At 44.7% G+C, this 17,503-nt stretch overlaps 1 protein-coding gene across 2 annotated transcripts in view; it reads left to right on the top strand.

The window, feature by feature from the left end:
- fig4a (FIG4 phosphoinositide 5-phosphatase a) overlaps nt 1-17,503 on the top strand; it is an 87,130-nt gene that overhangs the window by 58,065 nt on the left and 11,562 nt on the right. Inside the window, exons 18-23 of one of the 2 annotated variants that reach the window (XM_048250109.1) lie at nt 635-693; nt 1,627-1,774; nt 2,086-2,169; nt 3,162-3,354; nt 13,027-13,112; nt 13,554-13,640. In XM_048250109.1, coding sequence (XP_048106066.1) covers nt 635-693; nt 1,627-1,774; nt 2,086-2,169; nt 3,162-3,354; nt 13,027-13,112; nt 13,554-13,640 — 657 coding nt within the window. Of the gene's footprint in view, nt 1-634; nt 694-1,626; nt 1,775-2,085; nt 2,170-3,161; nt 3,355-3,725; nt 3,773-13,026; nt 13,116-13,553; nt 13,641-17,503 lie in introns of those variants that run through there. The other variant, XM_048250110.1, reaches the window with a different exon arrangement.

The following is a 17,503-nucleotide window of genomic DNA, read 5'->3' as shown; positions in this document are numbered from 1 at the left end:
TAAATAGTAGGACTATAACATAGAACATCAATGTGTGGTGGCCGGTTTTGATTTCGTGGTGCCCAGCCACAGATTAGTCAACGTATGGAAAACACTGAAGGTGTAAAATTAAAAATATTTAGCAGCACATGTTATGCTTGACGAATCGACGCTCATATTTTGCGTCGACGTCATCAATTACGTTGACGCGTTGTCCCAGCCCTAACACAAACACATACAGCATGTTCAGCAGATGAGCACACCAGTCGCTGAAGAAGGTCAATCATCGGCTGCTAACCAACAGCTGGGATCTCTGAGAGAGAGAGAGAGAGAGAGAGAGAGAGAGAGAGAGAGAGAAATAGAGAGATGGAAGTGGTTTGACCCAGAGTTGGGCATGTTATATGATATAGTGGAGATTGAAGGACAGAGTTAGGTGGGGGGCAGGTGTCTGTCTGTCTGTCTGTCTGTCTGTCTGTTGAATCCATTCAGTCTCCAGTAACACTACACCCCCTCACTAGCCACCTCATTCACACACTGATTGGACTCTGATCCTGGCTTGTGTGTGTGTGTGTGTGTGTGTGTGTGTGTGTGTGTGTGTGTGTGTGTGTGTGTGTGTGTGTGTGTGTGGGTGGGTGGGTGTGTTTTTTTTTTATAGTTACACGTACTGGTGGTCTGAGGGAGTCCTGTCCTACCTGCCTCTACCATATGATGACGGTAATCACATCTTTCACTAGGCCTGTTGCTGATGAGACACAACAACAAACGCGTGCACACACTCTCACCCTCTCTCTCCCCCCTCCCTCCCACACTCTCTCTCTCTCCCCCCCTCCCTCCCCGCACTCTCTCTCTCTCTCCCCCTTCCTCCCTCCCGCACTCTCTCTCTCTCCCTTCCTCCCTCCCACACTCTCTCTCTCCCCCTCTCTCGCTCTGTTTCTCTGCTCAATAACATACATACACATAGAAAATATGTTAAACAGAATTGGGGAAATGAAATAAGCCTCTCTCTCTCTTTTAACATTATTGCCGAAGCTCAATTACATATACATTTAAAGGGACAAATATGTTGAAAAGAATTTGGGAAATGAAGTTAGACTTTCGCACACACACACACACACACACACACACACACACACACAGACAGACACACAGACCCGCAAACAATCACAAAAACACTGTCCAGCCGGCCAGCCTGCTTACAGTGCTGTGCACCTGGTCCTCAGGCGCTAATGTGCTGCTGCAGCCATGGTGCCCATCTGTTGTTTGGACAGCAGCAGAGCATCCCTTCCTGTACACACACTACTGCCCTGGCCTCTTTAAACGCTGCTTTCACACAGTCAAAAAGACCTTTATTGGCCAGAATCCGATCCTAACAACGTACAGTGTTCCTCGAAAGCAAGGGAAAGTGTGTGTGTGTGTGTGTGTGTGTGTGTGTGTGTGTGAGCTTAAAGAGAACAGAAGGGAACAGAATATTAGTCTAGGGAACATACTGTAGTATTAACAAAAATGCTCATTCATTGAACATATGGACTAGCTGTGCAGCACACTCTTTAAAAAGCATCCTCCTGCAATACCACACCAACCACAATTCACATTCAGAGAGATCAGAATTGAAATCTGTCATATTTTATGTGTGTGTGTGTGTGTTAGTCCCTTGTGATGAGAACCGTAAGAATGTGACGGTGAAACGTGTGAACCGGTTTGACGAGAGCATCGACACCTACACAGAATTCTACAAGCCGTACGAGCTCACATCATTCGACGACACTTTCTGCATCTCCATGACCAACTCTGCTCGGTAGGTGCACATACACACACACGTGTACACACACATTCACACATATTTATACACACACACACACACACAGACAGGCAAGCATACACACTCCCAGGGTATAATGAATTCACACAGCCAGCTAATGGGGAGATTGAAGTATCAAGATAATATACATCAGGACACACATACACACAGAGAGATATACACCAAATCTTCCAGTGTGAATGCCGTAATCACAATACACTACAGTTGTAGTGATAATTGAGGTGCTCAAGACAAAATGTTTTCCAGTGATTCATGCTGTTTTTTTGTTTGTTTGTTTGTTTGTGCAGGGAGTTCATGCCCAAAACTGTCGGAGTGGATCCCAGCCCATTCACTGTTCGCAAGCCAGAAGAGACCGCAAAATCTGTTTTGGGGTAAGTGTGTGTGTGCGCATGTTCATTTATCTATGTTTTCATGAGTGTGGTGCGGTGCAGTAAACATTTGTATGCATGGATACTGTATGTCTAAGTTTAGATTTTTATTCGGATGCCTGTTAGTCTATAGTGCTATTCTGTACCACTTCCTGGAACTTAGGGAAGAAGTACATCTTGCATGTTTCTCTCTTAACTCTTGAAGCAACTGTATGCTTTCTTATGTCATTCGTATGTGTTATTCAACTGGATGTGTAATCTCTTGGAGTGTGTATGTGATCATGATTTAATTTGTCTGAAGATCTACTTCTCTTACAGTAGGTGTGCATGTGCGCGTGCGCGTGTGAGAGTATTGCTGTATATCTGAGAGGGTGTTTTTGCCTGTGTGTCAGTGTGTGCCAGTCTCTTCCACATGTGCACTTAACCCACAACAACATCCGCGTGACTCACCTGCTTCTGATCTGCTGGGAAACCAGTTATTTGTCACGTTGTTTCTCAGACACGCACACACACACACACACTCTGCTGTGGTGTGCATATGTAACTGTTATGGTTGACCTGAATGTGATGACCAGCCTCAGCTACAAATTGACCAAGTGTGTGTGTGTGTCTCTGTGTGTGTGTGCTTTTTCTGGCAGAGAATGATCTCTTGATTCAATGTACTTTTGTATCTCTCTTCTCATCTCTGGCTGTGTCTTCCTGGTACATCTAGTTTTTACGTCTCCTCTCTCTCTCTCTCTTGTGAAAAGGAGACAGGTGTCCATATGCATGTATCTGTGCTATTTGACATTTGTCATTTGTATCGGGCTCAATTCAGATCAATAAGGATCCGACTCTATTGTGATGTTTCTGTAATGTCTTGACTTGACTCGGACTTGAATACTGGGGACTCGAGACTGGACTCGGACTCAGTGGTTAGTGACTCGAATTGGACAACCCTGGTACCGTAAAAGTCTCTCTCTCTCTCTCTCTCTCTCTCATCTCCCATCTCCCAGGAAGAGCAGCAAAGACGAGGCAGTCCTGCAGCGTAAGACGGCGGCCAGCGCCCCCCCTCCACCCTCGGAGGAGGCCGTGTCCAGCAGCAGCGAGGACGACTCAGAGGAAGACCGCGAGGACGACGGCTCCGCCTCCCAGCGCTCCACGCCCATCAAACTCGTCGAATCAGGGGACAGCGTCCGCGCACAGGAGGTAACAAGTCCTCAACAGACGGAATTTAGAGTTAACTTTCATACCATACATTTCATCCACATTCCTCTGAACCTGAGGGTTTCAACTACATTAAGAGCATGTCCATCTGAAAGCAACACAATGTAGTACTTTTACCTTAAAGGTGCTCTAAGTGATGCTGGGTAACGTCACTTCTGTTGACGTTCAAACAAAATAGAGAGCTAGCTCCCCCTCCCTCCCGTGCAATTGAAGCTCTCCTAAACGCGCATCTCGTCGGTGATTTGCTGGAACAGTGTGTTATGTTTTTATAGGCCAGGTTGGCCCAGGTTGTTTTTGTTGCTGTTTTTTGAGCCTGGGCTGTCCACAGAGATCATGTTTCTTTTTTTTTACAGTGTATTCAGGACACAGGCAGCTAGCCGATGGTGAGGTGATGTTTGCTGTAAGTGACACAACATGTTTTAGCCTAAAAAACGCTTACAGCACCTTTAAAATAATGGTATCCAACCCTTCTTGATGCTACACTGACTCACCGTAAGGAGAATGGAATCTGACATTACTGATGTTTGCCCACAACATCTGGTATTACGCTAGGTAGTGTTGTAGTTTGCTTTGTAGCGATCTCGTTTGCCTTTTTTGGCGTTTGTAGAAAAATTAGGTACCCCCGTAGCACTAACTCAGCACTCAGTATGTTGAAAATGTATGAAATTGGGGGAATTCCTACAATGGGTTACTTGAAAGGTGCACTCTTTGTATGCAAAGATAGAGGATAGCTGCCCAAGACTGCTGTTGATCTGATTCTGGGGGTGGGCGGTTTGACTGGGTCACGGATTGAGAATAAATATTGGGTTGTTAGGTCTTTTGTGATGAGTGAAGCAGAAGTGACGAGCAGTGACAATTGATGTTCTAAAGAATCTATGTGATTAGTTTGAGTATTGGACGATTGAGGTCACCATCACTCTTGGTCTACGTGGGTGCTTCTTTCAATTTGTGTCTGTGTCTGGCAGCTCTTCAGGAAGACACTCCACACAAACTTATACACACATGCACACATAAATGCTGACACACACACACACACACCACTACACACACACCACTACACATGCACTTAAACTTACAGGACACAAACACACACACACGATTGTCACAAGCTCAAACACATGCACATTGACACACAGATGCACGATATGTCAATCAATAGTGATGAGAGAACTAGTAACTACTTCAAGAAGATACTTGACCCACATTCATACACCCTGATGCACCCACACACTCACTGTGATCACAGCCAGGGCAGGAGCTAACTGCCATAAGGTAGGCCAGTTGTGTAGCGTTCAATGAGAAATATCATCATATACAATTTGAATGTCATTGTATGCTCAGCAATATGCTTGTAATGCTTTATAAATGACATCCTATCCTCTTCAGCCTCTCATTTGATCTCTATCCTTCTCAGATGTCTCTCTCTTCATCAAACACTTCTCTGTGTCTTTATCTCTTTCCCCACACCTCCCTCTCCCTCCATTCTTTACCTCCCTCTGCCTCTATTCTTCTATCCATCGCTTTGTTATTCTCTTCCGCATTCTCTTTCTCCCTCTTTCAGACTGTGTGTGTGTGTGTGTGTGTGTGTGTGTGTGTGGAGCGTCCTCTTGAAGAGCTGTTGGACATAGATACAGATGCCCTTTTGTTGCCCTCACACAAGCCTGGCATTTGCTGGGTCTCTTCTAGCTCAGTGTCTAGCATGTACTCTCTTTCTCTCACTCACTCACTCACACACACACACACACACATACAGAGTACATTCAGACACACTCACACACACACACACACATACAGAGTACATTCAGACACACATGACTACAGATTCTCTCTCTTTCTCTTTCTTTTTCTCTCTCTCTCTCATCTGTTCATCTGTCTCTTTATGCTCACTCATAATCCTGTCATCAGCCCTCCAACACATTCTCTTCCTGTCCTGGATCAAGCATGCTCCATATCACACACACACACACACACACACACACACACACACACACACACACACACACTGAGATCCATTGACTTTACGGCATCCTAGCTCACACACCCGCGTTGTCAGTGTGATTGCGATCAGTGTGAGCATGTGACCTCTGTGTGTGTGTGTGTGTGTGATGCTGATGCTGTTCTGATGTACTGTGCTGTTCACTGCCTCACCTAACACCTCCCAAGTGTTAGCGTGTGTGTGTGTGTGTGTGTGTGTGTGTGTGTGTGGAGCGTCCTCTTGAAGAGCTGTTGGACATAGATACAGATGCCCTTTTGTTGCCCTCACACAAGCCTGGCATTTGCTGGGTCTCTTCTAGCTCAGTGTCTAGCATGTACTCTCTTTCTCTCACTCACTCACTCACACACACACACACACACACATACAGAGTACATTCAGACACACTCACACACACACACACACATACAGAGTACATTCAGACACACATGACTACAGATTCTCTCTCTTTCTCTTTCTTTTTCTCTCTCTCTCTCATCTGTTCATCTGTCTCTTTATGCTCACTCATAATCCTGTCATCAGCCCTCCAACACATTCTCTTCCTGTCCTGGATCAAGCATGCTCCATATCACACACACACACACACACACACACACACACACACACACACACACACACACACACTGAGATCCATTGACTTACGGCATCTAGCTCACACACCCGCGTTGTCAGTGTGATTGCGATCAGTGTGAGCATGTGACCTCTGTGTGTGTGTGTGTGTGTGATGCTGATGCTGTTCTGATGTACTGTGCTGTTCACTGCCTCACCTAACACCTCCCAAGTGTTAGCGTGTGTGTGTGTGTGCTTGACCGCCACAGGCGCAGGATCTCACACAGGAAGTGACATTGCCAGTGGCACCTCAGCTTGGCCAACCAGAAGCATCCGAGGGTAGGGTGTTTCACGGGACTGCGTGTTTGGCGGGACTGTCAGCAGTGGCGATGGCAGCACTGCAAATCTCTCTCAAACATGCCAACCTAGACCATCAGGCCTAACCGTCAGGTTCATATATTTACAATCCGTGTGCTTGAGCACTGCAGAAGGTTGAATAGTGACTAATGAACACTGTGGTGCACTGTGGTTGCTCTACCCCCTTTACGTGTGCAAGCTTGTGCCATCTCTATGGAAGAGCCACTGAGAGAGCCAGTGATTGGATTACATACCCTCCCACCTTGTCCCCTTATTAAAACCAGACCGTCAGTGACGTCTTTGGGCCAGTTTTCTTTTGTGAATGTGTTTCACATACCCCCCCGAGAAGGAGCAGTAAAATGCGGAGCTGAGATTTATCATGTGCATTAAGCCACAAAGCCACGCGCCAGATTAGACTGAGCCCCCTGTGGTGAAAACGCCTCCCTGTTTATAAAGGCAGAGACCAATGAGTCAGCCATCACTAGAGGACCTTTTTAAATGTGTGTTCCAGTGCTGTCTATCACATTCCAGTGTCACACACACACACACACACTGATGGAGAACATTTCACTGATCTGACTCAGAAGCTCTCTCCTCCTCATCATGACAACACTATCTGTTTTGCTAGTGGTGTTGTCATAAGCAAGGAATTAGGGGGGGGTGTATGTAGTCATGAAGTAAAGGATGCAGAGAATGAATGGATGGAGGCAAATACGAATGAGATGGAGGGAGGGAGGGAGGGATGAGGTTGATGTTTGTGACGGAACTGTTTTGAGTTTCGTCTTCTTTTTGGGTTTTGGCCACAGAATCAGAGGAACAGCAGCGATGCGGTGTAAAATGTTAATTTAATTTTAAGGCTTACCAAATCACAGCAAGCAAGTACAGGTGATTAAGGGGAATATACTAAGCAAAAATGAAAATAGTTCTAAATAGCTATGCAAAAAAAACGTAAATAAACAGTTCTGTTTAACTATCTCAGAGTCACTAGGCCTACACGTCAAACACACAGGACTGGACTAGACTAGCACTAACCAAGACTGACAAAGAGGTGAACATATATACAGGTTACCAGCACCATTCTTAATTACAGGTGAACACACAACAAACAATTAACACATAATTCACAAGACAGACTCGGAGACAAAATGATAAACTAATAACAGATTCAAACAAACATGGCATAATAAACACATACAAATAAGTACATACAGGGACAAACATACAGAGCAACTTGATCAGGATTGCCCTGCCCCCCTCTGCCGTTCTTGTGCCTGCTCAAGATTCTGTTGGGCAAGCTGTACAATGCTCTTCAACCTCTTCCTCATCTGCAAGACGTAGGCAAGTGTATTCTGGGACTGGGGGGCCTCCTCGTCTCCCATTCAGGCTTCTTTCAGCAGAGACAGGGGTCCTCATACCTCCCGGCCATAAAGTAACTCAAAAGGTGAAAACCCTGTTGAAGCTTGCGGGACCTCGCAATGTGCGAAGAGAAGGTAGGGGATCCAGTTGTCCCAGGCAGCGCCAGATTCACTCACAAACTTGTGTAACATCTGTTTGAGGGTCTGATTGAACCGTTCAGTCAAGCCGTCCATCAGCGGATGATGAGGTGTAGTCCGTATGCCCTTTATCCCTAACAGCATATAGACCTGCTTAAGGAGCCTTGACATAAAGTTAGTTCCCTGGTCTGTGATTATGGCCCTAGGGAAACCCACTCTAGAGAACAGCTGAATGAGACAGGTGGCTACAGTTCTAGCTTTCACTGCCTTCAATGCAAAAACCTCGGGATACCTTGTGGCATAATCACTGATGACCAACATATAGCAGTTTCCAACTTTACTACGCTCAAGGGGTCCTACCACATCCATTCCTAGTTGCTCAAAGGGTGTTCCTACTTTGGGCAGAGGCTCTAAGGGAACCTTAGGGAGACATCGGCTAGTGGTTTTCTGGCACTCTGGACATACCCTACAGAACTCTGCAATGTCTTTAGTCATATTCGGCCAATAGAAATGGCGGCTAACACGGGCACTGGTCTTTTGCCTGCCTAGATGACCTGCCCAGGGGTTAGAATGGCTTAACTCGAGGACTACTCCTCTAACCTTCTGAGGGACTACCATCCTTGCCTCTGATCCACCCCCTTTATATAACACCCTCTTCCTGAGGTAAAACCCATGCCCTGCCTCCCCACTGTCATCACCCCTGCACTGTGCCCCCTCCTGAGCTTGCTGGTATAACGGCCCAATGTCTGGATCTTGCTGCTGCATACTACTAATATTGTGGGGTATCTCTAGAGGCACCTCCAACTGTTCTGGGGACAACTCCTCTTGGCGATGAGCAGCCCCATACAGGAACTTTTCCTTTCTTCTCTGCCTCTTAGCCTTCCTGCCCTTTCCTGGCTGGGCATCAATGTCAAAATTATAGAAAGGCAATGCGGAGAATGGCACCTCAACGTCACTATTTGTAGCCATGGCTCGTGTCACCGCCATGTTACAATCATTCCTAGCAGCTACCAGATGAAACAAATTTGGAAAATCTTGGCCCAAAGTCATACGATATGGCAAATTATCCACCACCCCAACCTCTAACAGGTAAGTCTGCCCCAATACCTGTACATGTACACTAGCAATTGGATACTGCCTTTCCTCCCCATGTACACACCACAGTTGCGTCATCACCGAATAGCTCCTAAGGTTTAATTGCACTAACTCAGAGGAGACTAAAGACTGCATGCTTCCTGTGGATATCTGCAACGGTCAAGAACCCTTTTGCAATTATGTAAGGACATTGAAAACTGCTGCCCTGATTAAAAAAAAAACAGTGCAGCTGGTATTCTGTCTATAATTGAGTGGGATGGAAATTTCTAAGTGACCTCAAACTTTTTACCGGTAGTGAAAGAAGAAATTGGTAACCTGCGACGTGCACTTTCTGCATTATCCTTTCTTGGTCTCTTGGAAGTGGATGCTTCAGCCTGCCACTATAGAAGCTCTCGGGCTACTCCATTATGGCAAAAAATCATTATCAGGATTGTTTTGGTCAGTATTGAGATCGCGATTATTCAACGCGATTACTCAGTGATTTTGGAAACATCATTCATTTGTGTGTGTGAGTGTTGCCATGCTGTGTTAAATGTGTATGTGTACGGGTGTTTGTGTTTCCATGCCCTGTTACGTGTGTGTGTTTGTGTGGTTTGTGTTACCATGCTCTGTTAAATGTATGTGTTTTATGTGTGGTCTCACAGTGCAAGCTTGAACTGCATGACTTAAAGATGAGAGGAATATGGTGTCACTTTCATTCTTTGTTATCACTAAAGTAAGGTGTGTGTGCGTGTGCGTGTGCGTGTGCGTGCGTGCGCCTGTACTTGTGACCCTGTGACCCATGTGTGTTTTGTATTGTAATAGGTCAAATACAGCGTGTTCTCCCATTAAAACAATCTATTTTAAAAAGTAGGGAAATACAGTTAATGACTTGTGTGGCTGTGGGGTCTCCCAACTGTTTCTCAGAAAATGCACACAGATACACACACCTAAATTGTACTACCCTTTGCTAATCCTGTCCTAATTGCAACCACAGCCATGTTGACCTCTCTAGTGCTTTCCATTTGTGTATATATGTGTGTGTGTGTGTGTGACACACTTGTTGCTGAAAGGGCTCAACTAATTTTCTGCTAAAAAAACATTTGGCCACACACAAACGGAGAGAGAGAGAGAGAGAGAGAGTGACTGACGCAGAGCAGGGCAGTTAAAGCGTCAGCATGCTTTTCAGAAGATTAGAAAGCTCCGGTGTTTTCATGGAGATCTGTTGTCATGGTAAAGGGAATGTGTGCCATTGGCCTATCCTAGGTGCCCTATCTTCTACACCGAAAATGCATCTGGAAAAAGCACCGAAAAGCACACACACTCTCTCACTCATCGTTACTGTCACAACATACAAACTCTCCAGTCCAGGGTTTCCATTGACCAGTATTTAACCTGTAAATTGAAAAGGAAAAAAATATAAATATAATATAATATTTCTGGATATGATAAAGCCTTGTTTATGCTCCTTTTTCTTACAAAAATAGTCACGTCTGTTTCAAACATGGCTCCGTTTCATTGGTGTCCATAGGCCCTCAAAAACGTGCCAAAGAATTCGGATGAATTCAGATTCGGAGTACGGACAGAAGGTTGTAATTTGTATCCGAGTTTTTGAACGTAAATGAGTTCCAAAGAATACTTGTCCACGCATTGCGAACCATGCTTTTGCCATTAATAGTGCCGCACAAAAGACAACAATCATATCATGCAAAGTCCTGACTTCTGTGCATAGCCAAGCATACCCCATTAGACTGGCAACAGAACACTTTCGGGCACAAAAGAGAACATGAGATCCTATTGCTGGTCTATTGTTTTTGATGCGATCTAAGCTTTTTACAGAAGTCCTTGTGATGTGGTGTTGTTGTTGTTGGCTTATAATGGTCACAGTCAAACACATTTTTGGATGTTGTCATTCTCTCATATCATTTGGCCAGTGAAATGATTGAATGAATAAATAAAATAAATTCTTTCCAGGCATGTTGACTGGCAAGACATTAAAAAGTCCTAGCGGAAAGCGTCCAAGGACCACTGGCTGCAACCCTTACACACACGGGTATGGGGTGGGATGGGTTGCGGTGTGGGGTGCGCTAGTCGCAGAAGTTTTAATATTTTGACCCTGAGAAAATGGACTGTAAAATTTCACATTAAAATATTTGCAACCTCAGATGAATCATCTACCTTATCACAGTGATTCTCTCTGTGTGTGCATGTGTGTGCCTGTGTGTGTGTGTATGGATAAATGTTTGTAGAGGGAGATAATTAGTTATTTTGTGTGATTGCCAGATTCTACACAAAAACACGTTTTGCGGCGTGTTTTCAAGAGTCTGTGACATGTTCGGTGTTCTGTGTGAGTGGTTCTATGTTTATGTTGATCGGCATGATGGGGTATCGTGTGTGTGTGTGTGTGTGTGTGTGTGTGTGTGTGTGTGTGTGTGTGTGTGTGTGTGTGTGTGAGAGAGAGAAAGAGTGTGTGTGTATGCATGTCCCCCATCTGTGTATTTGTGATTTTGTATAGAGCAGAGACAGATGAGTAAGAATAATGTGTGTGTGCACCCCTCGTGGAGAATACGACTGCTTCTATCCATGCTTATGCAGGCCTGACTGATCAGATATGAAATCTATTTCACACACACACACACAATCTGATTTTTATTTTGGCACGGTTGCATTTTTTGAAGTTTGTACTGTATGTGTGAATATTGTTGTTTGTGTTTAATGTATGTGTAAGTGTATGTTTGCATGTTTGCGTGTGTGTGTGTGTGTGTGTGTGTGTGTGTGTAAGTGTATGTTTGCATGTTTGCGTGTGTGTGTGTGTGTGTGTGTGTGTGTGTGTGTGTGTGTGTGTGTGTGTGTGTGTGTGTGTGCGTGCGTGCGTGCGTGTGTGTATATGAGTGAGCATGTGTGCATGTTTGCTCGTGCTTGGGCTCACGTGTCACACACACACACAGACTCTTGGCTGTGCCCACAGGCCTGGCCGGCAGGATTGATCGCCAGGGTAACTGAGAAATCCGCAACTGATAAAATATTTAAACATATGATTATCAGCCCGCTCTCGGAACAATTACCTCTCAGCACTTCATTTTGCTGTGCGTGTGTGTTTATGTATGTGTGTGTGTGTGTGTGTGTGTGTGTGTGTTTATGTATGTGTGTGTTTCTTTCTTTCTTCATCGTCGGTGTGTGTGTGTGTGTTCATCCTTACAGTGTGCATGTGTGTTTGCTTTAGTCATACTGGTTGTGTGTATGTGTTTACGCTTTTAGGTTTAGAAAAAAAGAGTAGTGCGATCCACCTGCTGGCGTGTTTGTTTGTCTGCTTGTTTATGTTGGTTTGCAGAGATATGTTAGTTTCTGGTTGGGTGTGAAGTTGTGTTTTTGAGAAACCCATCAATGAATTAAGTGGCAGTGCAGAAATTAATGGTCAAGGAACATAATAAATATTGCAGGATTGGAAATTAAATGCTTTGGTTTAGAAGCGTGCCTTTGTGTGTGTGTGTGTGTGTGTGTGTGTGTGTGTGTGTGTGTGTGTGTGTGTGTGTGTGTGTGTGTGTGTGTGTGTCTGTGTGTGTTTCATTCTCTGTAAATTAGTGTAGTTATGTGCAAGATCATGAATTTCGTCCCAGAGCTGTCAGTATGCACAAAGGAAAATGCTGAAGGCTGGTGTTATGTAACAGTGTGTATGTACTTTCTGTGTACGTTTCTCCACTGAGAGTGCGGGGTGAGAGGGTACGTTTCAACAAAGGCCTTGAGTAGACTGTCAGGACTCATGAGTGCTTTTCAGAGTTCTTCTCCCAGTGCACCCTCTTTGCTCTTTGATTGGCATCTGTAGGCAGGAGTGGCACCTGTAGGCAGGGCTTTAAAGCTGTCTGATTGGCACCTGTAGGCAGGGCTTTAAAGCTGTCTGATTGGTTGATTGGCACCTGTAGGCAGGGCAGTAGGAGCCCTTGTTCTCTGAAACTGTACAGATGTGAGCCGTAGCAAACCTCTTCCGAACGTGAAACCTCTTCCGAAAACTTTAATGACTGGCGGTAGTAGGCGTGCAAGTAGGTATGTAAATGTGATTGGTGCAGCGTGAAGTTGTATTTATTTTTTTAATCATACAATCGTGGGCTCAGTGTGCAGTGACCTTGAACCAGTGCTTCAGTTGACGTTTGTCCTCTAATCTTCTCCCTCAATCTTTGACCTTTTTTTAAGGACATTCCACCTCAGCCAATGAAAGAGCCGTACGGACTCGACCTCACAGAACCCCTGGGTGACGACGACCTGATTACCTACCACAGGTGTGTATTATGGGTGTGGTGTGGTGTCCGTGTGCACATGTGTGTGTTTATCTGTATTTTTGTGCTTCTCTTTTGTGTGTAACATGCAGGCAGGCAACATCAGGCACGTAACTGAAGCAATAGTTTTGGAATGTATGCATTGCTCTAACGTCTGGTGTAGCTAATTGTTGCAGCATGAACGGAACGCTTCAGTTACATGCCTGCTGTAGCCTGTCTGTAAGATTGCATTGTCCATCAACACAGAGCTCTGAAGGATGGAGTGCTGTAATAAAGTACAAAAGTGTCATGAATTTGCGTGCGTGTGTATACACATTATACCTTAATGTATAAAGGCTGGCAGTAGAAAATTTGGACTGCTTTCTCACTCTGTGTGTGTTAAAGTTTAGGTCTGCAATATCCTGTCTGTGACTCCCCTAGTAAGTGTGTGTGTGTGTTTTTTAGGTTCGCTCATTTGGGTCAGAACCAGCACAAGGTGGAGAAATCGGACCATCCAGCTGAATACAGAATCCCAGATCATATCATAAATCTGTGAGTGTGTATACACACACACACACACACACACACACACATTCTCATACAGACACACTTACTTGAATAACATCAGTAGAGCCTTTCTTCCATCTTTCAGCTAATGCATACAGACCTACAGACCCATATGCATGCTCTTTCATTAGAGACACACACACACACACACACACTCTGTAGATAACATCTAAGGAGGATCTGCGCTCTCTACATCTGCCCTTCCATGTCCTCTCCAGAAACCCATATCACAGACAGAATTTTTTTTTTTTTTGACAAGTATGCTATTTCTAATGTCCTTTCTGCTTGCATTACTGCCTACTCACTCACTCACAAGTATTGTACTTTCTTTCTGTCTTTACTTGTGTCTTTGTTAATGCACAGGTGGGGGGGGGGGGTGATGGAGGATAGGATAAAGGTAGAGAGTTGAGCAAGGGAAAGGGGTTGGTGCGTGCGTTGGTGGGTTGCTGATGTGTCTTTATATTTTCTACCAGTCTCAGGTCAATGGCCCTGCATGGGGTAATGGTCCACGTGTGTGTGTGTGAGGACCCATGTGAGGCTAATATTAACAGCCAAGTGATGGCCAACTAAGAATATCTTAACGTTTGTTTGTGTGTGTGTGTGTGCGTGTGTGTGTGTGTGCGCGCGCATGCATGTCACGTGTGTGAATGACATTGGCAGCCTTAGATGTGCATGCATGTCACGTGTGTGAATGACATTGGCAGCCTTAGATGATGGGAATATTTTAGCTGTGTGTGGGTAGGTGCTTGTAATTGTATGTGCTTGGGCACAGGTATGTATGAAAGAAACAATGTGGTCATGACCAGGGTAAGAATTTCACGGCGGCCACGACGGCCATGGCCATCGTTGCCCCTTGCGTTGACCGTGATGCCTCTTTGAAAATCAGAGGTTTACAGGCCACTGTGGCCTTGGTGCCCCTTTTTTTCAATATTCTGGTTTACACCCATTCTTCTCAGTTGAACTACTCGCGAAGTAGCCTACTCATCATACAGACATCACAAGTAGGCCTATCACATCACATGAAAGAGCTTTTTCTCAGCTTTTAAACAATGTTAGCCGTTTGGTGAACGGTTCGTGAGACAAATAAATACTATAATTAAATTGAATCATAAATTCTAGGTTCTGCGCCTATCTCCCTACCCATTCATCTTGGTGGAATACTTCACGAACCCTTCGTTCAAAACATGGCAAACCATATATCAAAATAAACAGCAGACCTTACCGACCACAAAGGTTTAAAGCAGTCCCCTGTACAGTTAGCCGTTCCAGAGTAATCCGGTTTTGAATTTGCAGCAAATTTCGACATGCATGTCTCCAAATTTGGGCTTTAAGTTTCACAACGTGTTTACATTTTTCTATGTGATTTCATAACAGGCCAAATATAAAATAAATGTTAAATATAGCCTAAATATCTGTAAATATTAGATGATCAGATGATTTACAGTTCTATGTAATATGTCATGTTTCATGTTTTTGTAATGTTTCATACAGTGATGCAGGTCCACTGCTGTGAATAGGCTAAATACAATTTTGAACATTTTTATAGCCTACTACTGTATAGTTAACTTTGGCCTTGGTGCCCTGACATGTGGCCTTTGTGCCCCCCACCAAATATGCCCAACTGAAGGACAAGTGGCCTTGCCCCTAAAATGGTAAAATTCCAAGCCTGGTCATGACCCAATATCTGCATCTCCTCCTGATAGGTTGTACTATTGATCAATCAGAAACTCTCTCCTGCCACACATATACATACACACACACACACACACACACACACACACACACACACACACATCCCACACACACACACCACCTCACTATACAAGGTTGCTACGGTAACTAGACCCACTTTGGGGTAAATTAATAACTGAGATGTGGTGGCACTGGCAGTTGCCGTGAACACAAAGGACAGCAAAATGTCAATCACACACACAAACACACACACACGGACATACACGTGAACACAAAGAACAAGAAGATGTGAAGTCACTAGCATATACACACCCCAATCCCCACTCCCCACCCCTCACGCACACACGTGTTTTAACGACATGGGTATTTCTGCCTGTAATCACTACATTACATTAATTTCACAAATGTACAGACTGATACTCGACATGCCAAATAATTAGATGTTCCCAATTTCTGAGCGTATGGAATAGCGCATACTGAAATAATATTACGCTCTTAGTCCTGCACACACACGCACAGATGCTGTGTGCATTGATTCCTCTCACACGCGGTCACCTGTGTGCAGAGGTGGGAGCCAGAGAGCCAGGGGGCTAGAAGCTTAATACATGACCGCCTGTGTGTCTGCCTTAACACATGTGTCGGGCATGGTCAGCTTAGTGTGTGTGGGTGTGTGTGTGTGTGTGTGTGTGGAGGGGGGGGTTTAAAGGGTGTGAGAGGATCAGTGTTATGTAATGCTATTGTCCTGCAGCATTTATTTTCATCCTTCCTTCACCTTTTTTATCTGTCCATCGATGGTCATGTTCATCTCTCCATTCAAGCATTCAGCGGACATGGTGGATGAGCGCAGATTCTTTTCTCTGATTGGAAGACGAGCAAATACAGACAGGATGTTGTGAAAGGTCACACTTGGGTGAAACGTGGCCGTGTCTGTCTGTCACAACCTTATAGGAGGATATCTACTTTCACACACACACACACACACACACACACACACACACACACACACACACACACACACACACACACACGCGTGCTCATTTACCTGAACTCGTTATCATTTAGGGGTGGTTTAGATCTTCTTTAGCCTGTGCTCTTCTGCACTTTGCTGAAGACACAGTGTGCCTGTCACGGTTTCCTACTCATGCACGTGCGTTTCTGGGTAAAGTGGGAGTATTGTGAAAAACCATGGTAACAGGGAACATGTAAACACTGACTACTTTGACGCCTTTTAAAAGTGGAAACAAGATTGTGGCGAAATCCGTGAACAGGACAAACTTTCAGAAACAATGGAATCAGTATTTTGGAGCACCAGTTTTGCGCACTTGTTCATTTTACCTTTACTTTTATTTTTTTGATGTCTTTTCACTTTTTCACGTCATACGCTAACCTATAGTCTACAGTAGTTGCCTGTTCAACAGAGGTGGTGTCTCCCCTCCCACACTATCTCTGCATTGTGTTCTGTAATGATAAAGGTCATTTTATAGAGAGAGACTCAGTCAGGATGATGGTCAATCAGGAAACAGGCTTTATTCTTTCAGTGATGCGCATCAAGGTTCAAGTTTCACCCAAACAAATCACCAGTATCTCTAACTAGACAAAGAAGCATCCTAAGCTTGAGTAGGTTACAAACAAACTGACCTCTAGCTCTTTATGACTATGAAACAGTTGTACAGGGGTGGTCACAAGGGCAGGTCTCCTGGAGGGAGTAGGAAGACCCCGCCTTGTACTTGGTATGCTAGAATAGTTTCTGAGTACTTGGAGCAGTTACTAGTGACAATGGGAAGGTGAGAACTGCCCATTCCTGCTCACCTAGTGTCTATAGACAAAGAGTCACACCTGGGAATAAGCAGAGGAGCTCAGAAAGTCTTCCATTCAATCCTAAATCTAAATCTAAAGAATGTATAGGCAAGAGATACAAATGGGTGCAAAATCATGAATGTAGATATTGCATTAACAGTCTAACCCTTTTGCAATTATGTCATACAGCAACCTCTGTCTGCCACTTCTACATGTCTTAATCCACCCTGAGAATGTACAAGCACACGCGTAGACACATACTCCTACACACACACACACACACACACACACACACACACACACACACACACACACACACACACACACACACCATCCTATGCACCTACAGCCTGCGCTGT

Source organism: Alosa alosa, chromosome 8 (genome assembly GCF_017589495.1).
Source record: "Alosa alosa isolate M-15738 ecotype Scorff River chromosome 8, AALO_Geno_1.1, whole genome shotgun sequence".
Taxonomy (NCBI): domain Eukaryota; kingdom Metazoa; phylum Chordata; class Actinopteri; order Clupeiformes; family Clupeidae; genus Alosa; species Alosa alosa.
The sequence above is the reverse complement of the archived record's forward strand: the minus strand, read 5'-3'. Positions and strand labels throughout refer to the sequence as shown.